Here is a 22,920-nt window from a genome sequence, read left to right on the forward strand (position 1 = left end):
CCTCATGAGGCTCTGTCACACTGGGCTGCTTTTGTCACAATCTCTCCCTAGACTGTGAGTTCTGTGAGGGAGAGAACTGTGGAATCTGTGGAATCTGTGGATCTTGCTCCCCAGGTCCCCACCACCCAGTAGAGGGCCTGCCACATAGTAGGTGCTCAATAAATATTTAATGAGTTAACGAAGTCCACTTTCATCCTTTCCATTTTACGGATTCGACCACTGAAGCACAGAGAGGTTTAGCACCTTGCCCTGGTCACACAGCCAGGCCCCAGAGCAGCTCTAGAGGAGAGGCCCACTTGGGCGTGGTTGGATTGGGCCAGGGTCAGAGGCCAGGCTGGAGGTTCCTGGAGGAAGGAGAAGGGATGATCAGGGGCTGTGCACGCACTGTGCTTCTTTGCTGCTGGTATTGTCTGTGCGGCCAGGCCCTTGGTCTGACCACCAACCCCTGTCCCCCTTTCGCAGATGAGAAGAGCGACTTCCAGAGGAAGGAAGAACTTACTCAAGATCAATGGTGGGTCCTAACATAGTGTCTTCCAGAGATGCAGCCTGCCCCCAAAACCTCCCCTTCTCCTGCCTGCATCCCTAGAGAAGCAGGAGCCACAGGAACCACCCCAAAAGGCCAGTGGACAGGAGGTAAGGAGACCTGGGATCTTGGGCTGGCCTTTCCACTTACCCATGGGTAAGCCCATTAAAGTCTCTGGGCCTCAGTTTCCCCATCTGGACGACAAAGGGGCTTGGCTGGAGCCTTCAGCCTACACCATTCCCCAGAGCATGAAGACAGGGCTAAGGGAGCTGGTGGGTAAGAATACAGGCTCCTGAGTCCAAAAGGCATAGTCGAGTCCTGGTTCCAGCATTTATTGCTGAATGATCTTGCTCAGTACCTTCACCCCCTGAGCCTCCAATTCATGGTCTGTAAAAAGAGAATAATAGCAGTTTTTTTTTTTTTTTTTTTTTTTGAAGATTAATCGAGCTAATGTTGGGGAGTCCCTGGCACAACGCCGAACCAGTCATCACCACCACCAAATGAGGCTGTGTTGTCATGGTATTAGTTAGGGGATGCTGCCCTCTGGAGGCCAAAAGGAGGAACAGCAGGTGAAGGGAGGCCGACCCGCCGCCGGGGCCAGACTGGAACCCTGGTTCCCGGCGTGTGCCCATTGTCCAGATGCGAGAGAGCGACGGGCGCGGGTCACTCGGTATGAGCCTCCACCCACTGGCAGAGGCGACGGGCGTAGCGAGCGGGGCTGACGGTGGAGAAGGTCCGACCTGGGTAGCGCAGCGTCTTCCATAAATGCTCCAGCCGCTTGCGGAGCCCGTAGACCGTAGCGAGATCCACGAGGCCCAGGAAATAGCGTTGCTCCGGCCCGTCCAGGATGTGTAAGGCGTTGGGGGAGTCGGGCAGCAGCCGGCGGTTCTGGGATCCCGGCTCCTCCGGGCTCTGTACCCCTCGCACAGACCTGGCGGCCGACAGGTGGGTGAGGCTACTGCCTCCTCCAGGGGGGCCCCAGCCAAAGGGTTCCCGCAAGCCTAGCCCCGGCGCGCCCGCGGTGATTCTGCGCTGACCCTGCGCTTCCTCCGCTCATTCCCACAACTCCTGTGTGCCAGGCCTATGACGTCAGATGAACTGGGAGGCCGAGTAAAGTGTGGATGATGGCCTAGAGTTGCACTGTCCAATACGTAGCCACTAGCCATACGTGGCCATTGAGCATTAAACTGCGGCCAGTCCCAACTGAGATACGCTCTAAGAGTAAAATACAGACTGAATTTCCAAGACAGTATGAGAAAAAGAATGAAAAATACCTCATAAATGTTTATATTGATTAGATGATGAAACGATAAAATTTGGGGTGTATTGAGTAACAAATATATTCTTACAATTAGTTTTACCTGTTTCTTTTTACTTCTCTAAAGAGGCTGCTAGACAATTTAAAACCACATGTGTGATTCGCGTTACATTTCTGTTGTCTAGAGCATTTGGGTCACGCAGACCCTGGCTCTGCATTTTATTCGCCGGGTCACTTTGGGCAAGTCTGGTGTTGGGGTATTTCCCAAACTTCTGTTTGGGGTCGTCCATCTCTGGAGGTTTCGGGGTGGCAGAGCTGAAAGAAACCTTGTGAACAAAGTCCAATTCCGGTTTATAGATGATGTGTGTGTTGGGGGATGGGATGCCTTCCAAATGTATTCCAAATCCGAAGATGCCTTTGGCTGGGTCCCAGTCACAGCCCAAAGCAGGTTCAATTCCCTATTTCGTCCTCTTGGAGGTGGAGGGAAGTTGGGGAAGTGTCGCGGAGGGAAATAAGCCAATGAAAGACAGGCCCTGCCCAGGCATCGACCAATCAGAACCCAGTGGTGTGGGAGACTGGGCAAACCGCTGGTGTCCTTTGCATTGCGGTGCCGTGCGGTGCTGGGAGGGGGCGGGGAGGGGTCTTTCTCTGAATGGGGGGCTGGGAACTGGTAGGGGTGGGGCTGGAACATGGCAATTTACCAGCTAGCAAATTTCAATATGACAACAACCACTATATGCAAACTAGGGTTTACCGGCTGAATGACAGCTGTAATCTAAGCCCCAGATGGGGGCAGAGGGCAAGGCAGAAGCTGACCTAGTTTGGATGCGCAGACTTGGCTGGGGGCCCGTCTGCGCCCCATGGCAGGAATTTCACCCTCTGGTCAGGATGTGGTCAGGCCAGCCACAGGACTGTGGGGAGCTGTTAATCTGGGTTCTGCCCAAGCCTCACCCATCCCAAGGTCTTCCTCCAAAGGGTGGGTTCGGAGGCCAGATGAGAGGACATCATCTTTCACTTTTCTTTTCCACCCACCAGATGGTTGGGCTTCTTTCCTTAATGTGCCTTCCTTAACCCCTACTTAATCCTGTTCGGTCACAAAGGTGGGCCTTGGAGGATTGAAATCAAAGTAACCAACCAAGAACTAACATGAATCCTCAGAAGTCATTCTACAACCTCACTTCCCGTCTCTGAACCTCACTTATCACATCTCTAAAATGGGAAGGAGCCCACCTTAATGAGGCTCGTGGCCAGCATGCAAAGAACAGTTGCTACTACAAGGCAGGGGAACACCGTGGTGATGGTGCCCATGGTGATGACCCCAGGGTCCTAGAAGTGGAATTACGGGGTTAAAGGGCAAGGGCTCCTTCTAAAGTAAAAATTAAATACTGTTCTGAAAACTGTTCTGAAGTCTTCCATGGCTCCACACCCCTTCAGGAAAGTGGGCGGATTCTTTAAATCAGCACCGAAGTCCTTGTCCAGCTGGATCTCCCCTGTTCTGTCCTCGGCTGCTCTCCGCATGTGTCCCCCCCACCCTGCCAGCCAGGCTTCTCCAGCCCTTCACCCTACACGTGGACACACGCACACGTGGCCACACAAACGCTGCACTTTCCGGTCTCTGAGCCTCTGTCTGTACCGTCTTCCCACCCCACCACCCATCGCTCTCAGGCTCCCGTCGCCTCATTCTTGCCCTTGCCCTGTAGGGGGGCCCACCTGGCCGTGCGGAAGAGGAGGCTGCTGCCCGGGCCCCTCTCATCCTCGTGGAGGCGCTGGAAGGCCATCAGAAGGCTGTAATCCAGCACGTTGAGCTCCCGGAGGAAGGCGGTGTCCAGTTCCATCTGGTGGAGGAGCCAGCTCCGCTGGGGCCCTGCCAGAGCATCAGTGCCCCCCCTTGAGTGCTCACCGTGTGCCAGGCAAGGTGCTGAGGGCTCCACACGCATCTGCCCCAAGAGGGCAGGTGTCATTACTGTCCCACGTCACAGATGAGGAAACTCATCTGTAATTTGGCCCTGGTCACCTAGTTGGTAAGTCGTGGAGCTGGGATTTGAACCCTGCTCTGCCTGACTCTAGACCCCGGGCTCTTAATGACTCAGGCAGAGGGCAGTGCCAGGGACACCCTTCTAACTTCACCCAGAATGGAGAAAGAGCAGCCACTGACTGTCCCCATGGCTCACCCAGGTCGATGGTCTTGCCTTGAAAGTTGAGGTCCTTCAGCACGAGGACAAGAGGGCTACCCTCAGGGGCTGGCTCCACCCATCGGCTCACCTCACAGCCCTTTATATCATACCTGTGAGGGGGTATGACAGAAAGGGGATGACGGAATTCAGGTTGACACAGACTGACACACACAGGGAACCAAGAAACAAGAGCTTCCACCGGGTGGACGTTCAAATCCTCAGCACAACCCCATTCCATTATTGTCCCCGTGTCACAGATGAAGAAAAAGGCCCAGAGTTTTCTTTGGCTTGCCCACACCGTAAGTAAAGAATAGAGCGGGGGTGGGGGTGGGGCACCTGGGTGGCTCAGTCGGTTAAACATCTGACTTCAGCGCAGGTCATGATCTCGAGGCTTGGGGGTTCAAGCTCCGCATCACACTGGAGCCTGAAGCCTGCTTCAGGTTCTGTGTCTCCCTCTCTCTCTGCCCCTCCCCGCTCTCACTCTTTCTCTCTCAAAAATAAATAAAATATTTTTTTAAAATTAATAAATAAATAAACTAAGAAAAAAAAAAGAAGGCAGAGCAGGAATTTGAACTCAGGCCCTTGGAAGCCCAGTTCAGGCTTTACCCCTGCTTGTGCCTGCCTCTCAGCACCCTGTCATCCCTGGAGGTGTTCCAGACACAGGCATCCAACCCTAGACAGCAGCACCAGGAGGGCTTGAAGGAAGGCCGTGGCCCCAGGGGAGCACTAATGGAGACCCTGCAGGCAGAGTCGGGGTTAGGAGGCACAGAGGGCATGTGCAATAAGAGGCTGGGTTCGAATCCCTGTTCCTCGCAGAGTAGCTGGCCCTCCTTGTCCTCAGCTTCTCATCTATAAAATGGGCATGATAACCACACCTGCCCCTCAGAACCGTTCTGGGAATAAAGAAGGCAATGAATGCGAAGACTCGAGTGCCCAAGAGACGCTGGCCGTGCCTAGCACTGTCTCTGATCCATTAGGAGACCTTGGGGATGCCCCTTCTCCTCCCTGGGGCCCAGTTTCGCATCTATCTAGGGGGGAGATGGGTGCTGCAGGTGGCACGTCCCGCGTGGGGCCGGGGCCCTGTGAGGCGACTCACCTCTCAGAGATGCGGCCGGCGGGATAGAAGACGCTCTGCATGATGATGAAGAATTTCTGGGGACGGGGGTAGGGAGTGAGGGAGGACAGGATCTCACCCTCCAGCCGCCCCCTCTGACCCGGCCCCCTCGCCTCGGCCTCACCCACCTTCTTTCCCCGAGCCACCCGCAGACTGTGCACTCCTGGAAGGGGAGAGGGCGCCAGGTGAGGGGCCCCAAACTCGACACCCCTGGGCCCATCCCGCCCTAGGCCCGGCGTCAGGCCTCGCCTCCTTCTCGAGGTCCACCGCCTCCCGAGCCCGCCCCTCCAGGCCGCGCCCCCAGACCTCTTCCTCGGCTTGGGTAGAGGTCCCGACTGGGCCCGGCTCTAGGCAGCCCCAGAGGTGCGCGGTCCTCAGGCGTGACTCCACCCACATACCCTCCCCACAAGGGACTGTCAATCGACACCGCCCCCTTTAGGCCCCGCCCATCCAAACACCACCTTTTCCCTACAGGAACATCTAGGACACGCTCCCCACGGAACTATCCGCGGCCGGCGGATCGGTTCCCTCCTCCCCGCTCGGGCTCAGATCCCCTACACCCCCCATCCTGGGAACCGCCACACTCCCTACCCTCCTCCTCTGCTCTCTCTTCCCTCCCCCAGCCCCGCAGTCCCTGGTTCCTGGCCGGTCGTACCCAGCAACCGCGCAAGCAGCGAGTGCGGGTGCCGCTGCAGGTGCTGCACGTAGCGGGGCAGGTGGGCGAGCAGCGCCCGCACCTCCCGGCGGCGCTGGGTCTTCAGGAAGAAGCGTTGATCGTGGCTGGGGTGGAGGGAGAGGTCACTGGTCAGGCAGGGCTGGAGCGGCCCCCATCAGGCCCTCTGCCCGAATGTGTATCTGTCTCCCCAGGCCCAGGTTGGAGGTCTCCCCACCTCCACCCTTGTCACCTCCCGTCCTCCCTCTCCTCCTCCGTCTGATCTCTACCTGGCCCTGGCCCTCCCCGACCTTGCCATCCTGTTTCTCTTCTCCGCCTCCCCCCACTTCACCCAAGAACAACACTCCCACCCCTTCCCCACCCCTGCTGCCAGCTCACGACAGGAAGAAGCTGGCCTTGCTCTTGGAGGTGCTGAGGAACTGCAGGTAGGGGCCACCTGGGCCTAATGCCGCCTGATAGTCTCCCTCAGCCAGGCCTAGGGAGTGGCGTAGCCAGGCGAAGGCCGGGCCGGCCAGGGTGCCCAGCTCGAAGCCCTGCAGGGGAGGAAAAGCAGGCCCAAGAGTGTCCACGGGGGCCAGGTGTGTGCAGTTGGCCCTAGCGTGGGAGGGTCAGGGTAATCACATCCTTCCCACAAGGCCCTGAGGCAAGTCAGCACTCCCACCGCACGAAGGGGGAGACCGAGGACAGAGAAGGAACACCAGTACACGCCCCTCCCATGCAGCAGTCTTGGGCTTCCTACCTCATGAACCTGGGTCAGGACCTCAGAGAAATCCTCCTCGGTGGGTGGTCCCTACAGGGAGGGGTGGAGGGGTTCAGGGCAAGTCTCAGCCCCAGGATCTCCAAGAGCCCTGCCTCTGGCCTCACCCTCTTTCCACAGGCTGATTGCTCCAGCCAACGAGCACCAGAACTCAGAGCCTGGTCCATTCACCCAGATGCACGTGTTGGCCAAGTGAAGCCGGAGGCCATCCCAGTGAAAGGGGATGGCCTTAAAGCCAAGGGACCTGCCTGACTCAGTGTGAGAGAGGCAGGATCAGGGAAGGCTTCCTGGGGGAGGTGACCTCTAAGCTGAAATCTGAAAGGTGGTGGAGAGGACGTGCCTGGTGCTCACAGCAGGGGGAACAGCACTGGTGGCCACCGGGAAGAGCAAGAGGGCCCAAGTGGTTGCAGTAGGTAAAGGAAGGATGGAGTATGGATGCAGCTGGACAGCTGGCTCTTGGACTTGAGCCAGCAAGGTCCTGAGGCCATGCGGAGTACTGGGGAGCCATGTTAGATTGGCAGCAGGTGAAGAGAGTTAGAGGACCTCTTGTCGGGCTCCGACACTCTTCCTGGACCTCTAGGTCCATGTGCCAGGACTTGGCCTATGGGCTGTGGTCACACTGTGCACATGTGTGCACACACACAAACAACACACGTGCTTGCTCGGGCTCCGTCCAGCTGCTGAGCTTGCAGCTGGGCGACCCTTTCTGCTGAGCCAGCCTGGCCCCAGCCTGAGCTCCGGGGAGGATGGGCCAGGCTGGCAGGGTGGGGGTGGGGTCCTTTCTCAGCCACGCACCCTAGCAGAGCTAGGAGGGCCTCAGAGACCAAGGAATACAGTTCCCCCTACCCATTATACAGATGGGGACTCTGAGGGCCAAAGAAGAAGAGGCCCAACTAGATCACACACCAACCACCTGGGTTTAAGGGGGCCTTTGCCTCCCCAACACACACTGGGCTGTGTGGCTTCCTGGCCTCAGCCCCCACCCCAGCATGTCCCTCCCTGCACCCCAAGCCCCCGATTTCCTCCTCTCATAGCCCTCTCATCCCCAGTCCTGCAGTATTAACAAGACAGGCCATCGGCGCAGTCTTGCCCTTGGTACTGTTGAGGTGCATGGCACAGATCAGCCACTCACTGTGGGTGGGTGGTCCATGGAGACCTGAGTGGCAGCCCACAGCCCTGCCTGCATCATACATGTCAGCTGGTGCAGCTCATGCCCCGGGCCGATCTCAAACAGGCCAAGGCGAGCCTGCTTGTCTCGTAGACGCCAGAGGAGGCCACGGCGGCCAGAGGTCGAGGTGGCTGGTCTGCATCCAGCCTCTGGGGAGGGGGCCAGGACCTGGCAGCAGGAAACACAAGAAGCAGTGAGCACACAGAAGCATTCCAGAGGGGAAAGACCTGGGTTTGCGTCCCACCTCTAGTACTCGTGAGCCCTCCTGTTATCACTCTCTGCCTCCGTTTCCTCCGTTGCAAAATAGGGAGAATGCTGGTACCCACCTCACTGGGTGTTGTGATGGGCTGCCCAGTGCCTGGCATGCAGTCAGCACCCAGAATAGAACGATGGTTATTATTATCAGTAGGTAGAGAATGCTTTCCGCAGACAAACCTGTCTCTCACCAGCTGTGTGATCTTAGGTAAGTCACCTAACCTTTCTGCATCTCGTTTTCTCCTCTGTAAAATGAGAACTATAATAACTCCTTCGTGGCAGTTTGAGCTCCATGCCCAGGAACCCTTGATAGTGGGAGCTGTGACGCCAGGGACGGGGGCATCTATTCGACTGAAGTTCCTCCAGGCCGAGCGGAGGGTCAGCATGAAGCTGAGCTCGCAGCAGCTGGCCCATTAGTAGTGGGCACCCACCATGTGCCCAGCACTGGCTGAGAGTCTGACTTCCTGACAGCCCTATGAAGGAGGAGCTTTTATAATCACCTCCATTTTCGCGATGAGAAAACTGAGGAAGTTCTCTGGGGATAACCGCCAGACTTCCCCTGCATACCTGCGGCCCCCTGTGGGGCGTGTCCTGGTCCCCGCCCAGGGCAGGACCCCTCCGGGGCTTGGATTGGGGGGGTCTGTGTCCGCGCTACCCTGGGAGGGGAGGCCTGGACCCTGACCCCCAACCCTTTCCTCTCCTGTCCTCTTTTGGGTCCGCACCTACCTCGCGGGGCCCCGGGCTCGGCGCGGCCATCACCCCCGCAGCAGCTTCCCGGGCTCTGGCCGTGTCCCCGCCGCCGCGCTGCGGGAGCGGGTCCCCGCCCCTGCTTCTGGACCGACCAATAGCGCGGCGCCGGTCACCGCTGCACCCAATCCGCACGGGAGGCGCCGGCGATCGCCTGCGGGTCCCGCCCCCGGGGCTGCAGCATCCTTCAGACCGCGGTCCAGGCCCGGGCGGGGCCGCCGCGCATTGCTTCAGGTCGCCAGGAGGGAAGATCCCCCCCCCCCCACCTTAGTTTGTTTCCTGAAGTGGGGGATTCGGGTCTTGGGGCCGCATAGGGAGGCGGGAAACCTAAATCCACTCCGACCCGCTCACTCTGGCGTGAAATCCCCACCGACTGCCTCTCGGGTGAGAAAACTAAGGTCCGGAGAGAGAAGTGAGTATCTCCAGGTCACACAGGAAGTCCGGGGCACGCATTCATTCAGGGCATATTTTGAACACTCCCTTTGGGCCAGGACTAGTGCTAGGCCCTGGGGATTCAGTGGTGAGAGGGAGGAACACAGCTGCCAGCGTGATCTTTTAAAAGCATAAATCGGATGATGTCACTCTCATGCTTAAAACCTCCAGTGGCTTCCCCCTGCACTGGAACAAAATCCACACCCCTCGCCCCGGCCATGGCCCCAGGCCCATCTCAAACCACTCTCCCTACACCCACCACACAGCCACACGCCCCCCCCCCCCCAACCGCTGGTGCTTAGGAATAAAATTCTTCCACACCTGGGGCTTTTGCAGGTGCTGTTCCCATTGCTTGAAATCCTTTCCCCTAGGCTCTCATTTGCCCTATTCTTTCTTGTGACCTTGACTGACTCAAAGTGTCCCCAGCTCTCATGCTTTTCACATCACCTAGTTTTAATGTTCTTCATCACACTCAACACTGTAGGAAATTGTCTTGTTCATTTATTTCTTATATCTCCCCCTCACCATCCCCAGAATGGGACCACCAGGAGGGCAGGAACCAGGCTGGGTCCGTTTCTTGGCTTGGTGCCTGGCACAAACCAGTGTTTCACAATTATGTGTTGAACCAATGTGAGTAGGATGTGCAAAGGGCTCAGTGAATCCCAGCCAGGGTAAGCTGGAATGAGAAGGAATCGAACAAGCGACCATGCAGGCTCTCTTAGGCCATCTTAGGGAGGGGAGTGAAGAACCCAGACAAGCATTCTAAATGTGTATGAGAAAGACGCTCAGATGTTCTAGAAAGGCTATGGTTGTCATGCATAGTCACATTGGAGGGAGCCAGAGTGGGTGGGCGGGGGGCGGGAGTGAGGAATCTTTTGGTGACTTAGGGTAGAGGATGGTGTCTTTGCATCAGGAAGGTGACTGGGGTGGGGGAGGGAGAGAAGGGGAGAATTGCCAAGATTTGAGGTCATGCGGATGGGGGCTTGGAGAAGGAAGGGCAGTGATGTCTGCCAGGCTTCTGGCTGGGGTTAGGGTCACAGGATGATGCCAGTCACGGAAGGGGGCGAGGCATGAGGGGAGGTCCAGATTGCTGAGGGGGCGTCTGAGAGCTCAGATCATGACAGGCTTCATCTGAGGTGCCACTACGACATCCAGTGGCAGTTAGCTGGTGCATATGCAATACACCGGGGCTTGGGAGGCGAGCTGGGATGAGGACAAGGCCACCCAGGATATGTGGGGAGAAGGCTCGTGACCGAGTCCCAAAGAGCCCAATGTTGTCTCATGGCAGAAGTGGAGCATGAGGCAGGAGTATGAGAATGGGTCATCACAGACACTGAGAGCATCTGAGGGTGCGTCCAGGGGGATGTCACAGACTAACATGGGGTCACTGGTGGTCGGAGTGGATCTAGCCCTCCAGGAAGGATGCTGATCACAGTGAAGGTGAGGAAATCCAGGCAGCAGATGTGGACCCCCTTTTCGGAATTTGGCTACGAAGGGGAGAGACCTGGAGGAAATTACTCGGTTGATGGACAGTCCTTTATATGGAGGCCTGGGGATGCTCATGAAACCGAGGTAGGACCCCAGTGGGAGGCAGTGGTTGTTCCAATGAGAGGGGGACCATCAGAGACATGATACTCCTGTCACAGCAGGGGGAGAGGACAGAACCCGAAGCCCAGGTCGTAGCTCTGCCTGGACTGGAGGACAGGGGGGAAGATGGGCCAGGGGAGGGAAGGGGAGGTGTGCCCGCAGTCGGCCTCTGTTCTCAGATGAGGGAGCCACCTCTGCTGACTAGAGTGAACATCCAAGGTGTGACAGAGCCTTAAACTAGGAACTGTGGACGGGAGCCTTGGCTGCGCGGGGGGCGGGGTTGATTACCCGGAGACAGGGCTGGGCCTGCGCCAGATCAGTCAACCTGACGACAGCCAGCCCTGCTCTGGTTCCTCCAGCTCTCACTGCCCAGAGCCATGCTAGGTTGGGCTGCTGGGTATAAGAGATGGACAATGGACTTGGCCTTCTAGGGGACTGGCCTGAGGGTCCCTAAAATACTAGTGCGCGCTAGCTGGGCTGGCACAGGGGAGGCTCAGTACAGGCCGATGTGGTTGGCATCTGGCACATTGCCATGCCCCCACCGAGCTCCCATCTGTGGGCTGCACCTGTCTGGATCCACATCTGTTTCAGTCCCCACTTGATCCTGTGTCCAGCACAGGGACAGTCTGGGAGGCGCCTGAAGCACCCTCATTGCACAAACCAGGGTCTCCCGACCTGAGACCAGCCACTCTCCAGTTCCTGAGCAGCCCGGCTTCCCTGGTCAGGGATAGCACAGAGACAGACACATCATCAGTGTTTATTGTTCAGCTCTCCCCAGCAGGCTAGCGCCAGGGCTGGGGGACTGGGCCTTTGTGAGGAGCAGTTGGTCTGGGGGCCCCCCGTGGCCACCCTAATGTGCCCCGAGGCCTGGTGGTAACCCTAGGGCCTGTCAGTCCTCCCCTTAGGCTTTCCAGGTCCAGAAGTCCTCATGGGGCCTGGGGCTGTGTCAGACCTGGGAAAGCTGCCTCTGATGAGGAGCAGGACGTGTGGGGAAAGGTCACATGACGCCTCAGAACCTGCCAAGTCCAACATCAGCAGGTGACAAGAGGGACAGTGACACAAGAGGGTGGGACCCTGAGGAAAAGGTGACGGGGAGCCCGAAGGTGAGGTGGGGACAACCAGCATCTTTCAGGCCCTGAGCCAGAAAGGGGTGAGAGGGAGGCTTCCAAGTAATCCTCCCTCCTGGCTTCTGGAAGGTTGAGCAGGGGAGGAGCAGGCCTGTGTGGTCAGTCCTAAACAGCTCCATCCCACCGGGATGTGTTCAGGGCAGCCAGGCTTGAGGGGGGGGCCGCGGTGCCTGGATGCGTCCCATGTGCCCCCACCTTTGGAGGGGAGGCAGAGGAAGGGCCGGCAGCCTCAGCCCCACTGGGCCTTCACTGAGCCTTTTTGGTCACTTTCTGGTTCTTCAGCATCACGTAGGTGATGAACACTCCTGGAATACACAGACCAGAAAGGCCGCGTGAGATCTGGGCTCGGGGCTGCTGGGAGGCCAGAGCAGGGCCCAGCATGGTGGAAGTGACCCGCACGCGGGGCCAAGCACCCGCCAGGCCAGGATCACCTCCCTGGTCCTTCAGCAAGCCACACGTCTACCCACATGTGTTCAACAAACACCACCAGAGCACCTACCCCGGGCAATTTGCCATGTTTAGTGTTTTTGATTCTGCAGGGAACAAACCCACCCAATGATCCGTCTACTCACCCAATCAACCACCTGTCCGCCCACCCACCTGCCTAACCCACATCCACCTCCCACCCCACCATCCAGTCGTCCAGGTGACTCATGCAAACTGCTTTCTTGAGCACCAGCTCAGGGCCACAGCCTGTTCCAGGAGCTGTTCCAGGAGCTTCAACATAATAATGATGTTGAAGACACACACTCAACCCCGGGGGAGACAGAGAGGGGCAGGAATCATGAGCCAGTGGGTGACGAAGGGGTAAGAGGCGATCGAGGTGTGCACAGAGTGATGATGGTGGTGGTGGAGGGAGCGGGGGTGGGAAAGGGAGACACCCCACTGGGGCCATCCCATTTGAGACCAATGAGCCTGAGGCATAGGGAAGGCCAGAGGGGCTACTGACTGACAGTCTTGAAGGATGAACAGGAAAATCCCAGGGGATAACTGGGGGAGGGGGGCGCAGCAAGGAGCCTCAAGCAGGTGGACAGCAACTGGCAAAATGGGGAAGCATGTTCAGGGATGGGAGAGGGTTGTGGGAACTCCCAGCAGACGCCCTGCTCAGCGTTGAGGGAGTGATAACTTACCCACAAACAGGAGCAGCAGGAGGCCGGCGGCCAGTGGGATGGCGACAGCGTAGGCCCGGGGCAGGAAGTACTTGTGGACGACATGTTGGCTGTCAATGAACGGCTGGTATCGAGGGCAGAGCTCTGGTGAGCATTCCTTGTCTTGCCCAGGCCTTCAAGCCCAAACACCACCACCCCCTCCATCTCCGGGGCTGACCCCAGTCAGTGCACTGGTATAGCACCTGCTTTGCTTTAAGATGACGGTATTTGGGGAGTTCGGGTTTGTTTCCTTCATTCACTTACTGAACAGTTGTTCCGTGGGCACTTGCCTGGTGCCTGCCCTAAGTTGGTGCTGGGGACCCGGCAATGAACAGAAGAGGAGGGACTTGCCCTAAGCCACTCACGGCCCAACACGGGCAAAGGCACGTGAGGAGTTCTCAAGCGGGCTCCAGGTTTTCTTTACTAACATTTCCCTCCAAAGTTCTGCAAGATTTTGCCTTCCAACCACACTGCGCCTCTTAAGCAGTAACCAACCAATTTTCCAACAAGAAAAAGAAACAAAAACAAAAACCTAAAGGCCCTCACAAAATCCGCTGGCATTCATCATGCCCAGGGGCGAGCAAGATAACCGGAAGGACTAGAACTCCAATCAAAGGCAAAAGCAAATCAGTAACAGGGCCGTACAGTGTAGTGGTTAAGGGCCTTAAGGGTAGCGGTCCTCGCCGAGCCTTAGCTCCCTCAACCATACACTGGGACACCTCTAGCATCGTCCTCATAGCGCTGTTCTGGAGATTTCACGAGACGAAGCAGGTAAAGCGCCTAGCACCGTGCCCGGCACACAGCAGCTTAAATGGGTGCTAGGGGTCGGCTTCAAGATCCGGGGGTGGAAGGTAAGACGGAGGGCGGGGGCAGCACACATACCAAGAGAATCACCCAGGCGGTGTAGTAGGTGAAGATGATCAGGCTAATGGCGACGAGGCCGAGTCCCACCACCTGGTCTGTCCCCGTGGCCTGGAGAAAAGGAGGGCTCAACTGACGAAGTCACTCCCCCTTTAGGTGCACTACTGGCGGGGTGGCGTCGCAGCCTGCTTACGCCAAGCTTCCCATTCACTCAACAGCCGCAGACAGGCCTGACGAGTATCACTTCGCGGGCTGGGCGACTGCCGGGCCGCGGGATTTTCACTCCTTCACTGGGCCGGCGGCAGAGCGAGCCATCCCGGCTCCGAGCGCCCAAGCCCCCGCTCCGCGCCAGACCCCACCCCCAGCCGCCTCCCGCCCCCCGCCCTCGGTCCGGTGCTCACCATCTCGCCGGCGATCCCTCCCCGGAGCCGCAAGCCACAGCGCGCTCCGGGTCCGGGCCCTTCTGGCCTTGGGCCGCGGGGCACGCTGGGAGTCGTAGTCTTTAAGCGGGCCCGGGACTACGTATCCCAAGACAGGAGGGTGCCGCGCCCCCCCCCTTCGCATGTCGGGAAATGTAGTTTCCAAGGGCATTGTGGGACACGCTGTTCCCAGACGCTTTCTAGTGAATGGAAACGAGTGGGAGGATCCAGACTGGCTGGCACTCATCCCATCCGTCCTGTCGAACACGCCCCAGAAGAAAAACTCCATCTCTAAATATCCCAGGATCCCAAACCCAGAGCGGGGATGGCGTGGGAGGTCAGAAGTCCCATTTTGCAGATGGGGGAAATGAGGCTCAGAAGACTTGCAGATCACAATTCGAATCAGTGGTGAGGCCGAGACCGGCACCCATTTCCTAGTCCCGAGGCCCTAATTGTCGACAGGGGTGCAGAGGGTGTTCATTGCCCCACCTGGGGTGGGAGGAGGAGGGAGGGTGGGTGAGCCCGCGCCCCCAGGGATGAGGAGGATTCTCATTGGCTGTGAGGGGAGTGCCCCCTTCCCGTCGCCTGGCTTCCCAGGAGACCCTTTCTGGTGTCTTCTCTTCACTGCGGGGATGAGGTCAGGGTGATCCTCCGTTTCCTCACCATTTGCCTGTTGGGCCCTGCGTGTCCCTGCAGCCCAGGCAGCAGCACAGACAGGTCTTGGGCTGAGCCCCCACGCAGGTCCTTCCCCAGTCTGGAACACTGTCTTGCCACAGCTCGAGGGGCTGGCTACCTGCTCCTCACCCATCGGGTCTCAGTGGGATGCCACACGTCCTAGGGAAGCCCCTTGACAGCCGGGCAGGGGTTCCCTCCCCTGTGCTCCACAGCCCCCGGTGTGTCTCCGAGCTAACGCTTGTCACTGAGTTTTCGTTCGCTCATGTACTTGTTGAACTGGCCCGTGGGCTCCCTGGGGATGGGGTCTGTGGTCACTGCTGTATCCCTAGTGCCCAGAACGAGGGGCGGGAGGATGGGCAGACAGACTTGCAGAGATGTGTCTGAACCTGGCGTGATTTGCTCCTGTTGGCGGCGTGACTCCTTGGGTCACCTGAGCCGGTCCCTGTGGGGGCTGCACCCTTCGAAGATGATAGGAGCAACTCTTCTTGGCCTACAGCCCAGGGACTTCCCTCTCCATCTCAGGACAGACTTTGGCCTCAGCCAGGGGCCGACTCTTCCCTCCCCAGGTGTGCCGTGCAGAACAGACGAAGAGACTCAAAATCAGCCTCCAGGGTTTAAAGGGGCCATGAGTGGGTGTCAGCCCAGAGAAGGGGTGCAGACGAGGTCATGCTGCAGCAGGGAGGAGGCCTGGTGGTCTGGTCCCTTCTGGCCTGTCCACGGCCGCGGAGGCTTCCTGCCACTTCTGAGCTAATTAAAGGCCAGGGTGCCTTGCCCTTCTCAGAGCTTGGCCAAGCTGCTGGCTCCTGTGTAACTTGAGTGTGGGGGACAGGAAGTGAGGGGCCTGGGCCTGGAGACAGTTGTGGCCTGGGGCTCAAGAGGAGTTGGGAACAAACTCAGTACCTCCCGTGTCAGGCTGTACACCCATTTTCATCCGCCAGCCCATTTACAGCTGAGGAAACTGAGGCACAGACAGTTATTTGTCCCTCAGGCTGACTGCTGGGGAAGTCCAGTGGTTAGAACTTATGCCCTGAGATCAGAGCTGCCACTTAGTAGGTGTGAGACTGGCAAGAAACTGCCTTCCTGGGCCTCAGTTTCCTCCCCAGGAATCTGGAGTAATAAAGGTGGTAATAATTTTGATGGCAGCCAGGACAGGGAGAACCCAGGCCACCTACACCTTCCCCCATTCCCGGATGTCCACCTGCACATCTGGCTTTCTTCTGATGCTGACCACGTGGTGAAACAAACAAAACCCAACATGCCATAACAAACAAAAATTGCGACATTTAATTTTTTTTCCCCCAACCAAGACACTGACACTAGGCTGATTTCCCCTTACAATGTGATTTTCTACAACAGAAGCCGGGAGACAGAGATACAAACACAGCCTTCTGAATAAGGGGCGGTGGCGGCGGCAACATTCTGTTAGAAAGGAGGGGATTAAAAAAAAAAAAAAAAGACCAAAAGAAAAAAAAAGATACCCCCTCCCACCCCCCCATTTCCCAGCTCAACCCTCTAAGAGAGAGGAGAACACAGAAGATCTCCATCCCAGCAGACCACACCATGTGGTCAGTTTGGGGTGACCACAAAAAAAATAACCTAAAAATATTGTAGACTTTTATTTTCTTTAAATCTCCTAGTAAAAACGTTAAACTGTCTTTCAAGAAGATTCCAAACTGGCATTGCATAGACTGATTCCTTTCCAAAAATATCTTTAATATAGTCTTTCTCTATATATAGCATTTTACGTCCAGGAGCTGTGGGTGCCTGGCGGGAATTCACCGAGCTTGAGAAGACCAGAGATTGAAGAAAGGGCTCCAGGCCTCTGGCTCCAGCTAGTGTTAATTTGGATGTGGCCGAATTCTCAGTCCAATTACCCTGGCCCAGAGACTGGCATGGAAGAATGTGGCAGGCTCTGTCTGCTTCTGGGGTGTCTGTCAAGCCCAGACCTCGACTTGGGTGGGGCTGGGGTTTGGGGGAGTCCCAACAGCACCAGAACTGGCTGTTTTATGCCTGAAGCCTGGAACTTTGAGCCAGACCCCAAATACACCCTGAATGCGCTTCCCCATTGGGCAGAGGTCACGCAGACACAGAAGGGAAGGAGAGGGCTCTCCCGTTTTCTGGGGGTCACTTCACCTGGAGACTGCACAGCCAGCTTCCTTGTAAAGTGCCAGGTGCCTGCGGGGCAGGAAGGGACCCGCAGGGCTAACCAGAGCCCTCTCCAGCCACAGCAAGTACTCTGTCCTGTCTTAGCAAGAGCCTCCTCACATTCAGTTTCTAAGAGTTAGGGGATTAAAAACAATGACAGCGAATCCTAGAAATGCTCCCCTCCCAAGGCCAGGAGGTTCCAAGACAAAGGCTCCAATTCTTGCCAGCTGGAGCATAAGGGCAAGGAGCCCTCCCAGCCTGGGGAGGACACCCCACCGGCACCTGCACCCCACCAGGGAGAGAACCAGTATCCTGCCCCCCCTCCCCCCATCTAGATCCCTAGTCCTGCTGGGACCCAGCCAGCAGGTAGGGCAGAGAACAGAACCACCTCCCCTCACCGGGGGGAGGAGAAAATACCAAACTGTGAACTCAAAAAAAAAAAAAAAAAAAAAAAAAAAGGAAAGAGAAAGAAAGAAAAAGAAAGAAAAGAGGAAATGAAATGTTAAAAAGAAAAAAGGTATAGGAGTATGTAAACACCAGCCTGCTGGGTTCACATAAAATAAGTGAAATTTCAGGGTGGCAGGGAAGTCTGTCCAGGGACTGGCTGGCAGCCAGAACCCATTTTCAAGCAAGTAAGGAAGACGGGAGGGGTGGGGTGCAGACAGCAGAGGCTTTAGCGAGGGGTGGGGGCAGGGCCAGACTGCTCCCCACCTCGCCTTCGCCCAGAGAGAGGGATGCTTCCAGAGGAGGGCTGAGGCTTTTCTGGCCAGGAAGCCAGCTCCGGGCCAGTCCGGTCACAGCCTACCTGCCTCTCAGCATCGGCCCCAGCCTGGGCTAGCTGACCCTGCGGGGAGGGAGAGGGGGCTTTGCTTGCCAAGCCCAGCCCAGCCAGACTCTCAACCTCTAAGGGTTTGGGAGGCACCTTCCCTGGCTTCCTACAGGAAACCAGCTGCTCAGGATCCAGCCCCGAGCAGAGGTGAGCCACCATCGATGCTCAGACCTTTCTCGACATGGGCTCAGGCCTGAGCTGGAGCTAAACAGGGGGAGAGGCGGTGCCACGTTCCAGCCGGACCGCTAGAGGCAGGCGCTGGCTGCACAGCAGGCAGTGCCAGGGAATCCTTGCGAAGGGCTCAAGGGAAAGGCAGGCAAGGGCCAGGGGGGCTGTGCTGGAGACGAGCATGTGCAAAGTGCAGGCTGCCGGGGCAGCAGGAGAACATTCGTTGGGGGAAGGGGGTCTCAATGTGGAGCGAGGGTGGTCTTGGTTCCCAGGAGAAGGCCGCCAGCGGGTCCCCCAGGACACAGGGAAGGGACAGCTGAAGCACTAAGCAGTCAGGGGGCCATGGTGGCGGGATTCTGGGGGTGGACCGGCCCTCCCAAGGGCAAGGGGGTGGTGGAGCAAAGCCCTGCCAGGGCACGGCTGAGCCAATGCTCCTGGGGTGAGCAGGGACACGGGGCAAGAGGCCCTTCAGCCACAGGCATCCCCGCGCGGAGATGCCACTGCATGTCCCCACTGAGGGGCCCAATTGGTCTCCAGCGGGGCAGTCCCGGCCATCTTGGTCTTGTCCACCTGCTTCGTGGGCCTGCATGGCCTGCCCCCCTAGTGGTTCAGAGGAGAATATTCACAGTGGTGCCCGGGGCCTGGCAGGCCAGGAGGGTCCCGGCATGGATGGGAGGACAGTGGAATGATGCTTTGGGGCAGGAGCGGGGCTGGAGTGCACGGAGGAGGCACAGATGAGATGTGGCGCGGAAGGTGATCCGAAGCGGAAGGTCCCTCGTGGAATGCTGCGGGCCTGGATGCCCGCGAAGGCAGGGCCCTTCTCCAGGCTGGACGCCCGCTCCTCAATGGCTTTCGATTACGACAGGCTCATAGACCCCAGAGGAGACCCTGCAGGGGAGGGGAGGGGAGAAACAGGTCAGCTTATCCTCCTAGACGCTCTTCCGGGGCAGGCCCTTGTAAGCACCCCACGAGTTGGCACTGTAACTAACTGGCCCTGTTTCACAGAGGGGTAAACCGAAGCTCAGGGAAGTTGAGTCACCTGCCTAGGGCAACACAGATGGTGAGTATCGGAGTCTGTGGGATCTCAGAGCTGCTACGGGCCGCGCCTGAGCCTTTCCTGAGGACCAGTGGCTTACACTCGGGGGTGTGCTGCACCCATCCTCATAGCAGCCCTGGCAGGGAAAGACTTCACTCCACCCCACTTGACAGATGAAGGCACTGAGGTGCAGAGGGATCATGAGGCTTACCAAGAAGACAGCAGAAGGTCAGGGAGCCTGGTTGGCTTTTTTTTTCCCCCGCGGAAGCCAGGCCCACCCAGCCACAGGGTCGTGGACATTCAGGGCTTGGGGTGCAGCTCTGCTAAGACCTTGCTCCTGATTAAATTGGTTTCTCCCATCCCCCATATCCTCACTGTCATAGGGGGTTAGGGGGTGGTGTTTACAAACCTCCAAGGAGGCATCCTGTTTTCCTCTTGCCCACCTTACCCGGGACAGCCCAGGAAGCCACCAGGAAAGGCAGCTGCAATTTCAAGCCTCAGCCAGCAGGTGTCAGCATAGCAGCACCAGAGGGAAGGTGCCGGGCGCCTGGGCAGCTCAGCCACGTCCCCCCACACCCCGGAACCTAGATGTTAGATGTGCACTTTCCCATCCGGCCCACAGGAACGGGGGGAAAGGCCTCAGGATGACCCTGCACACGGGAAGCTCCTCTGCTCATTCATTCAGTGAGCCAGTAAACATGCTACAAATAAATAAATGATCACAAGAAGGCCCTCTATAAACTGCAGACCTGAAGCCCAAGTTTGGTCCTACCACCCCCTCATATGTAAACATGAGGCAGGCACAGATCTGTGCTGCTCACTGTTGCATCCCCAGCACCTAGCTCAGTGCTTGGTGCATAGCTGGTGCTCAATAAATACTTGTTCAATAAATAAAATGAGTCAGCAGCATCATTTTTAGGGGTTCTCAGATCCAGAAGGAAGGGAAAAGCAGAGGGCAAAATAGAGACGGATAAAGCCCCTGCTGTGTGCCAAGCCCTGTGCTAGGCACTTTCCAAGGCTATCCTTGCAACCCTCAGAACCAGCCCCTGCAGGTTGTCCCAGGTTTCTAGGTGGAGACGGTGTGGTCCACACCATTTGACGGATAAGGAAACTGAGGTTCAGAGAAGTGACTGGTCCAAGGTCACAACGTGGTGATAAGAACCGGCATTCAAAGCCAGGTCAGTGTCTGCAGAGACCTTGCTCTCACCCCTGTTCCCCATGGCCACCCTAGTGACCCATCCCCAAACTGTCACCCTTACCTGTTGGCCAGCTGGATGCCACTCAGCGTGGTAGAGCCATCACGGCTCACAAACAGCCGGAGGTTGCTGTCTGTGGGGACACAGGGGAGGATGGAGGCTGAGTGGGGCAGGGGCAGCCAGGGGACCCCTGGAACAGGTGACATCGTCCCCCGGTCCTCCCCGTGCCGGCAGCTCACCCTCAGTGTTGCTGCCGTCCGTAAAGTCTTGGCTTTGCATGATCTTCTCCACGATGTCATCTGCGTCGATCCGAGTGTCATCCACCCAGGTCGGGTGACTCTCCACGGAGTCCTTCTTCCGCCTGGGGTGGGGCAAAGCAGGGCAGAGTCACAGCAGTCCGGCCAGCGACAGGCACAAGGAGGACACCGGAGCACCTGCAGCACTGAGGCTGCTCTGAGTGCACGTGAGGATGTGATCCCAACTGTGTTCCTTCAGCCCTCACCTCGGCCCGCAGGGCAGGTGCCATGACCTGGTTTTATGGATGCCGACCCGGAGGCTCTGAGAGGTTACCTAACCTCGTAGCCTCCGAGAGGCTGCACGGCGTGTAGACCAGGGACCTAGGTACACCAAGGCACACACGACAGCACGTGCATGCCAGGCCCAGGCCATGCCTTACATGTACATCCACTGGCTGAATCATCACCATCCAACCCTCTGGGGTGGGGGACCCTGCTGTCCCCGTGTCACAGGTAAAGAAGCAGAGGTTCAGGGTGCCCCTGAGACGGGTATGCTCTCCAGGAGCGCTGTGCTCACCGAAACGAACGGTCAGACAGATGCGGGGGCCGGGGCGGCCGCGGCGGCTTCTCGGGGGGCCGGTGCTCCCGCTCCCCGCCCTCGGGGCCCTCCACAGTCATGCTGAGGCCGCCTGAGGCGCTGCTGCTCGTCGACGTGTTGCGGCGGTGCGTCAAGTCCGAGAGGCTGGAGGAGCGCGAGTGTTCTGTGCTGTAGCCTGGTGGGCGTTTGGGGAGGCTCGTTACAGGGGCCAGCCAGGGAGGTGGAGGGCCAGGGGCACGGAGCCAGGCGGGCACTCACCAGAGATCTTGGACTGCTGACTGGCGTAGCTGGAGTTGCGGGAGTGACCGGAGTGGAACACCTCCTCGGGGCTGGACAGGTTCTGTTCGGCCTCCTCTGGCACCCCTGGAAGGCGGGAGGAGACAGGCTTACCAGCGGTGCCGGCCCCTGCCGTTCACACACGTCCTCTCACTGGGTCAGGGTGGGGGGTGGGGGGCGCACTGAGGGTTTCCCATTTAACAGACTGAAAAGCTGAGTTCTACTGCCGCCACGGTTCACCGCTGGAGCCCAGGTCTGTCCATTCCACAAACATCCGTGGGGACCACCTCTGCACAGGGTTCTCTACCGGGGGCCGTAGATGGGAGATGATATCACAGGCCAGTGGGAAGGGAGAATGTTGAATAATGACCCACAATCAACCACAACTGAGGTGCGTGTTACAGAACAGGGAGCAGTGTGTGCGGGGGTCTGACCCAGTCTGGGATCAGGGAAGTCTTCTCTGAGGAGAGGGCCTTAATGGGAGGCCTTCAGGAGGCATGGGAGGGAACGAGCCACATAAAGCATCAGGGAAAGAACCTTCCACACAGAGGAACAGCAGAAGCAAAGGCCCCGAAGCTTTAATGAGCCTAGGTCAGTAGAGCCAGAGTGGAAGGAATAAGGGGAATGGGGAGTGGCTGACAGTCCTGTCACAAGTCACCCATAAGCCCAACTTCGGAAACAAACTTGTCGGCACTCGCCAGCAGGAGGCACAAGGGGCCCAGGCGGGATCCACTCAGGGCTCCACGAGTGCCTGCCCACCAGTTCTGGTCACAGGAAGGAAGGACTCATCTCGTCCATCTCCTCCTCAGAGAACAGCACACCAGGCCACAGGCTGGACCCCAGTCCTGCCTGTGTCCCCACCCAAAGCCACAGGGCTTCTCAAAACAGGTGCTCTGCAGATGGGGTGGGGGTTGCAGGAGGAGATGGGTAGAAAACCAGTTAAGAGGCACGTGGGGGCTCAAATCCCCGCCCTGCCTGGGAGAGGCACCTCTTCTACTCGGTACAACAGGCACCGTCTACACTGGGGTGACCTGGTCCAGAAGCTGGAGAGAGCGATGGCACAGGGAAGCCCTTAACCTTGTGAGCAGTTTCCAGCCCGAGGCGGGCTTTCAGTTCTAGGCCTTACCTGACTGAGTCTACAGGAAAAATGGGAGCGGAAGAAAGCTGGCCCTTGAGGTCAGGGCCCTCTCTGCTCCCAGCCGCCCTGGGGGTAGAATCACTCAGCAAACTTCCGCTGAGCTGCTGGAGGCCCAGCACCCTCTCTAATTGCTCTCATGGTGCAAATGAGGGCGGCAGGTGCTGCCCTGCTCACTAATCTTAGTCTGCCTCCCAGCTCCGGGCTCACCCCCAGGGACGGGGTCCTTGTACAAGGCTGGTACTCAGGGGCCCCGCTTCACCATGCACAGCACTAGACACGGGGTGGCGGGGGAGGCTGGGGTCTCCTCTCCCGTAGCCCTTCCTTATCCTAATGGCCAGGCTGTCTCCTCTGGGGATTCAGGCATCTGCACTTTTTATGAC

General features: G+C 58.0%; 3 protein-coding genes and 2 long non-coding RNA genes across 5 annotated transcripts in view; 1 reads left to right on the forward strand and 4 right to left on the reverse strand.

Annotated features, from left to right (window-relative positions):
- The first annotated feature begins 96 nt into the window (after positions 1-96).
- On the forward strand, positions 97-1,241 carry LOC122233085. Its single transcript, XR_006210542.1, has 3 exons — positions 97-147; positions 463-633; positions 961-1,241. It is a non-coding gene; the product is annotated as an uncharacterized LOC122233085 (long non-coding RNA).
- LOC122233086 lies at positions 153-935 on the reverse strand. The gene is made up of 2 exons (XR_006210543.1): positions 674-935; positions 153-344 (listed from the first exon to the last, which is right to left on the reverse strand). It is a non-coding gene; the product is annotated as an uncharacterized LOC122233086 (long non-coding RNA).
- On the reverse strand, positions 1,180-8,678 carry PIP5KL1 (phosphatidylinositol-4-phosphate 5-kinase like 1). The gene is made up of 10 exons (XM_042964423.1): positions 8,649-8,678; positions 7,632-7,835; positions 6,482-6,532; positions 6,121-6,275; positions 5,725-5,849; positions 5,198-5,232; positions 5,052-5,107; positions 3,953-4,065; positions 3,492-3,645; positions 1,180-1,454 (listed from the first exon to the last, which is right to left on the reverse strand). The coding sequence occupies exons 1-10, from the start codon at positions 8,676-8,678 to the stop codon at positions 1,187-1,189; spliced, it is 1,191 nt and encodes a 396-aa protein (XP_042820357.1). The 3' UTR covers positions 1,180-1,186.
- A 2,751-nt stretch (positions 8,679-11,429) lies between these two features.
- DPM2 (dolichyl-phosphate mannosyltransferase subunit 2, regulatory) lies at positions 11,430-14,307 on the reverse strand. Its single transcript, XM_007094447.3, has 4 exons — positions 14,226-14,307; positions 13,846-13,935; positions 12,946-13,048; positions 11,430-12,120 (listed from the first exon to the last, which is right to left on the reverse strand). Exons 1-4 carry the CDS (start codon positions 14,226-14,228, stop codon positions 12,062-12,064), a joined length of 255 nt encoding a protein of 84 aa, XP_007094509.1. The 5' UTR covers positions 14,229-14,307; the 3' UTR covers positions 11,430-12,061.
- Positions 14,308-16,179: 1,872 nt separating this feature from the next.
- Positions 16,180-22,920, reverse strand: part of FAM102A (family with sequence similarity 102 member A) — a 35,537-nt gene continuing 28,796 nt past the window's right edge. Inside the window, exons 7-11 of the mRNA XM_007094448.3 lie at positions 21,385-21,489; positions 21,106-21,301; positions 20,532-20,653; positions 20,356-20,425; positions 16,180-18,948 (exon numbers count right to left, since the gene is read on the reverse strand). Coding sequence (XP_007094510.2) covers positions 18,903-18,948; positions 20,356-20,425; positions 20,532-20,653; positions 21,106-21,301; positions 21,385-21,489 — 539 coding nt within the window. The 3' untranslated portion in view covers positions 16,180-18,902. The remainder of the gene's footprint in view (positions 18,949-20,355; positions 20,426-20,531; positions 20,654-21,105; positions 21,302-21,384; positions 21,490-22,920) is intronic.

This window comes from Panthera tigris, chromosome D4 (assembly GCF_018350195.1).
Source record: "Panthera tigris isolate Pti1 chromosome D4, P.tigris_Pti1_mat1.1, whole genome shotgun sequence".
Taxonomy (NCBI): domain Eukaryota; kingdom Metazoa; phylum Chordata; class Mammalia; order Carnivora; family Felidae; genus Panthera; species Panthera tigris.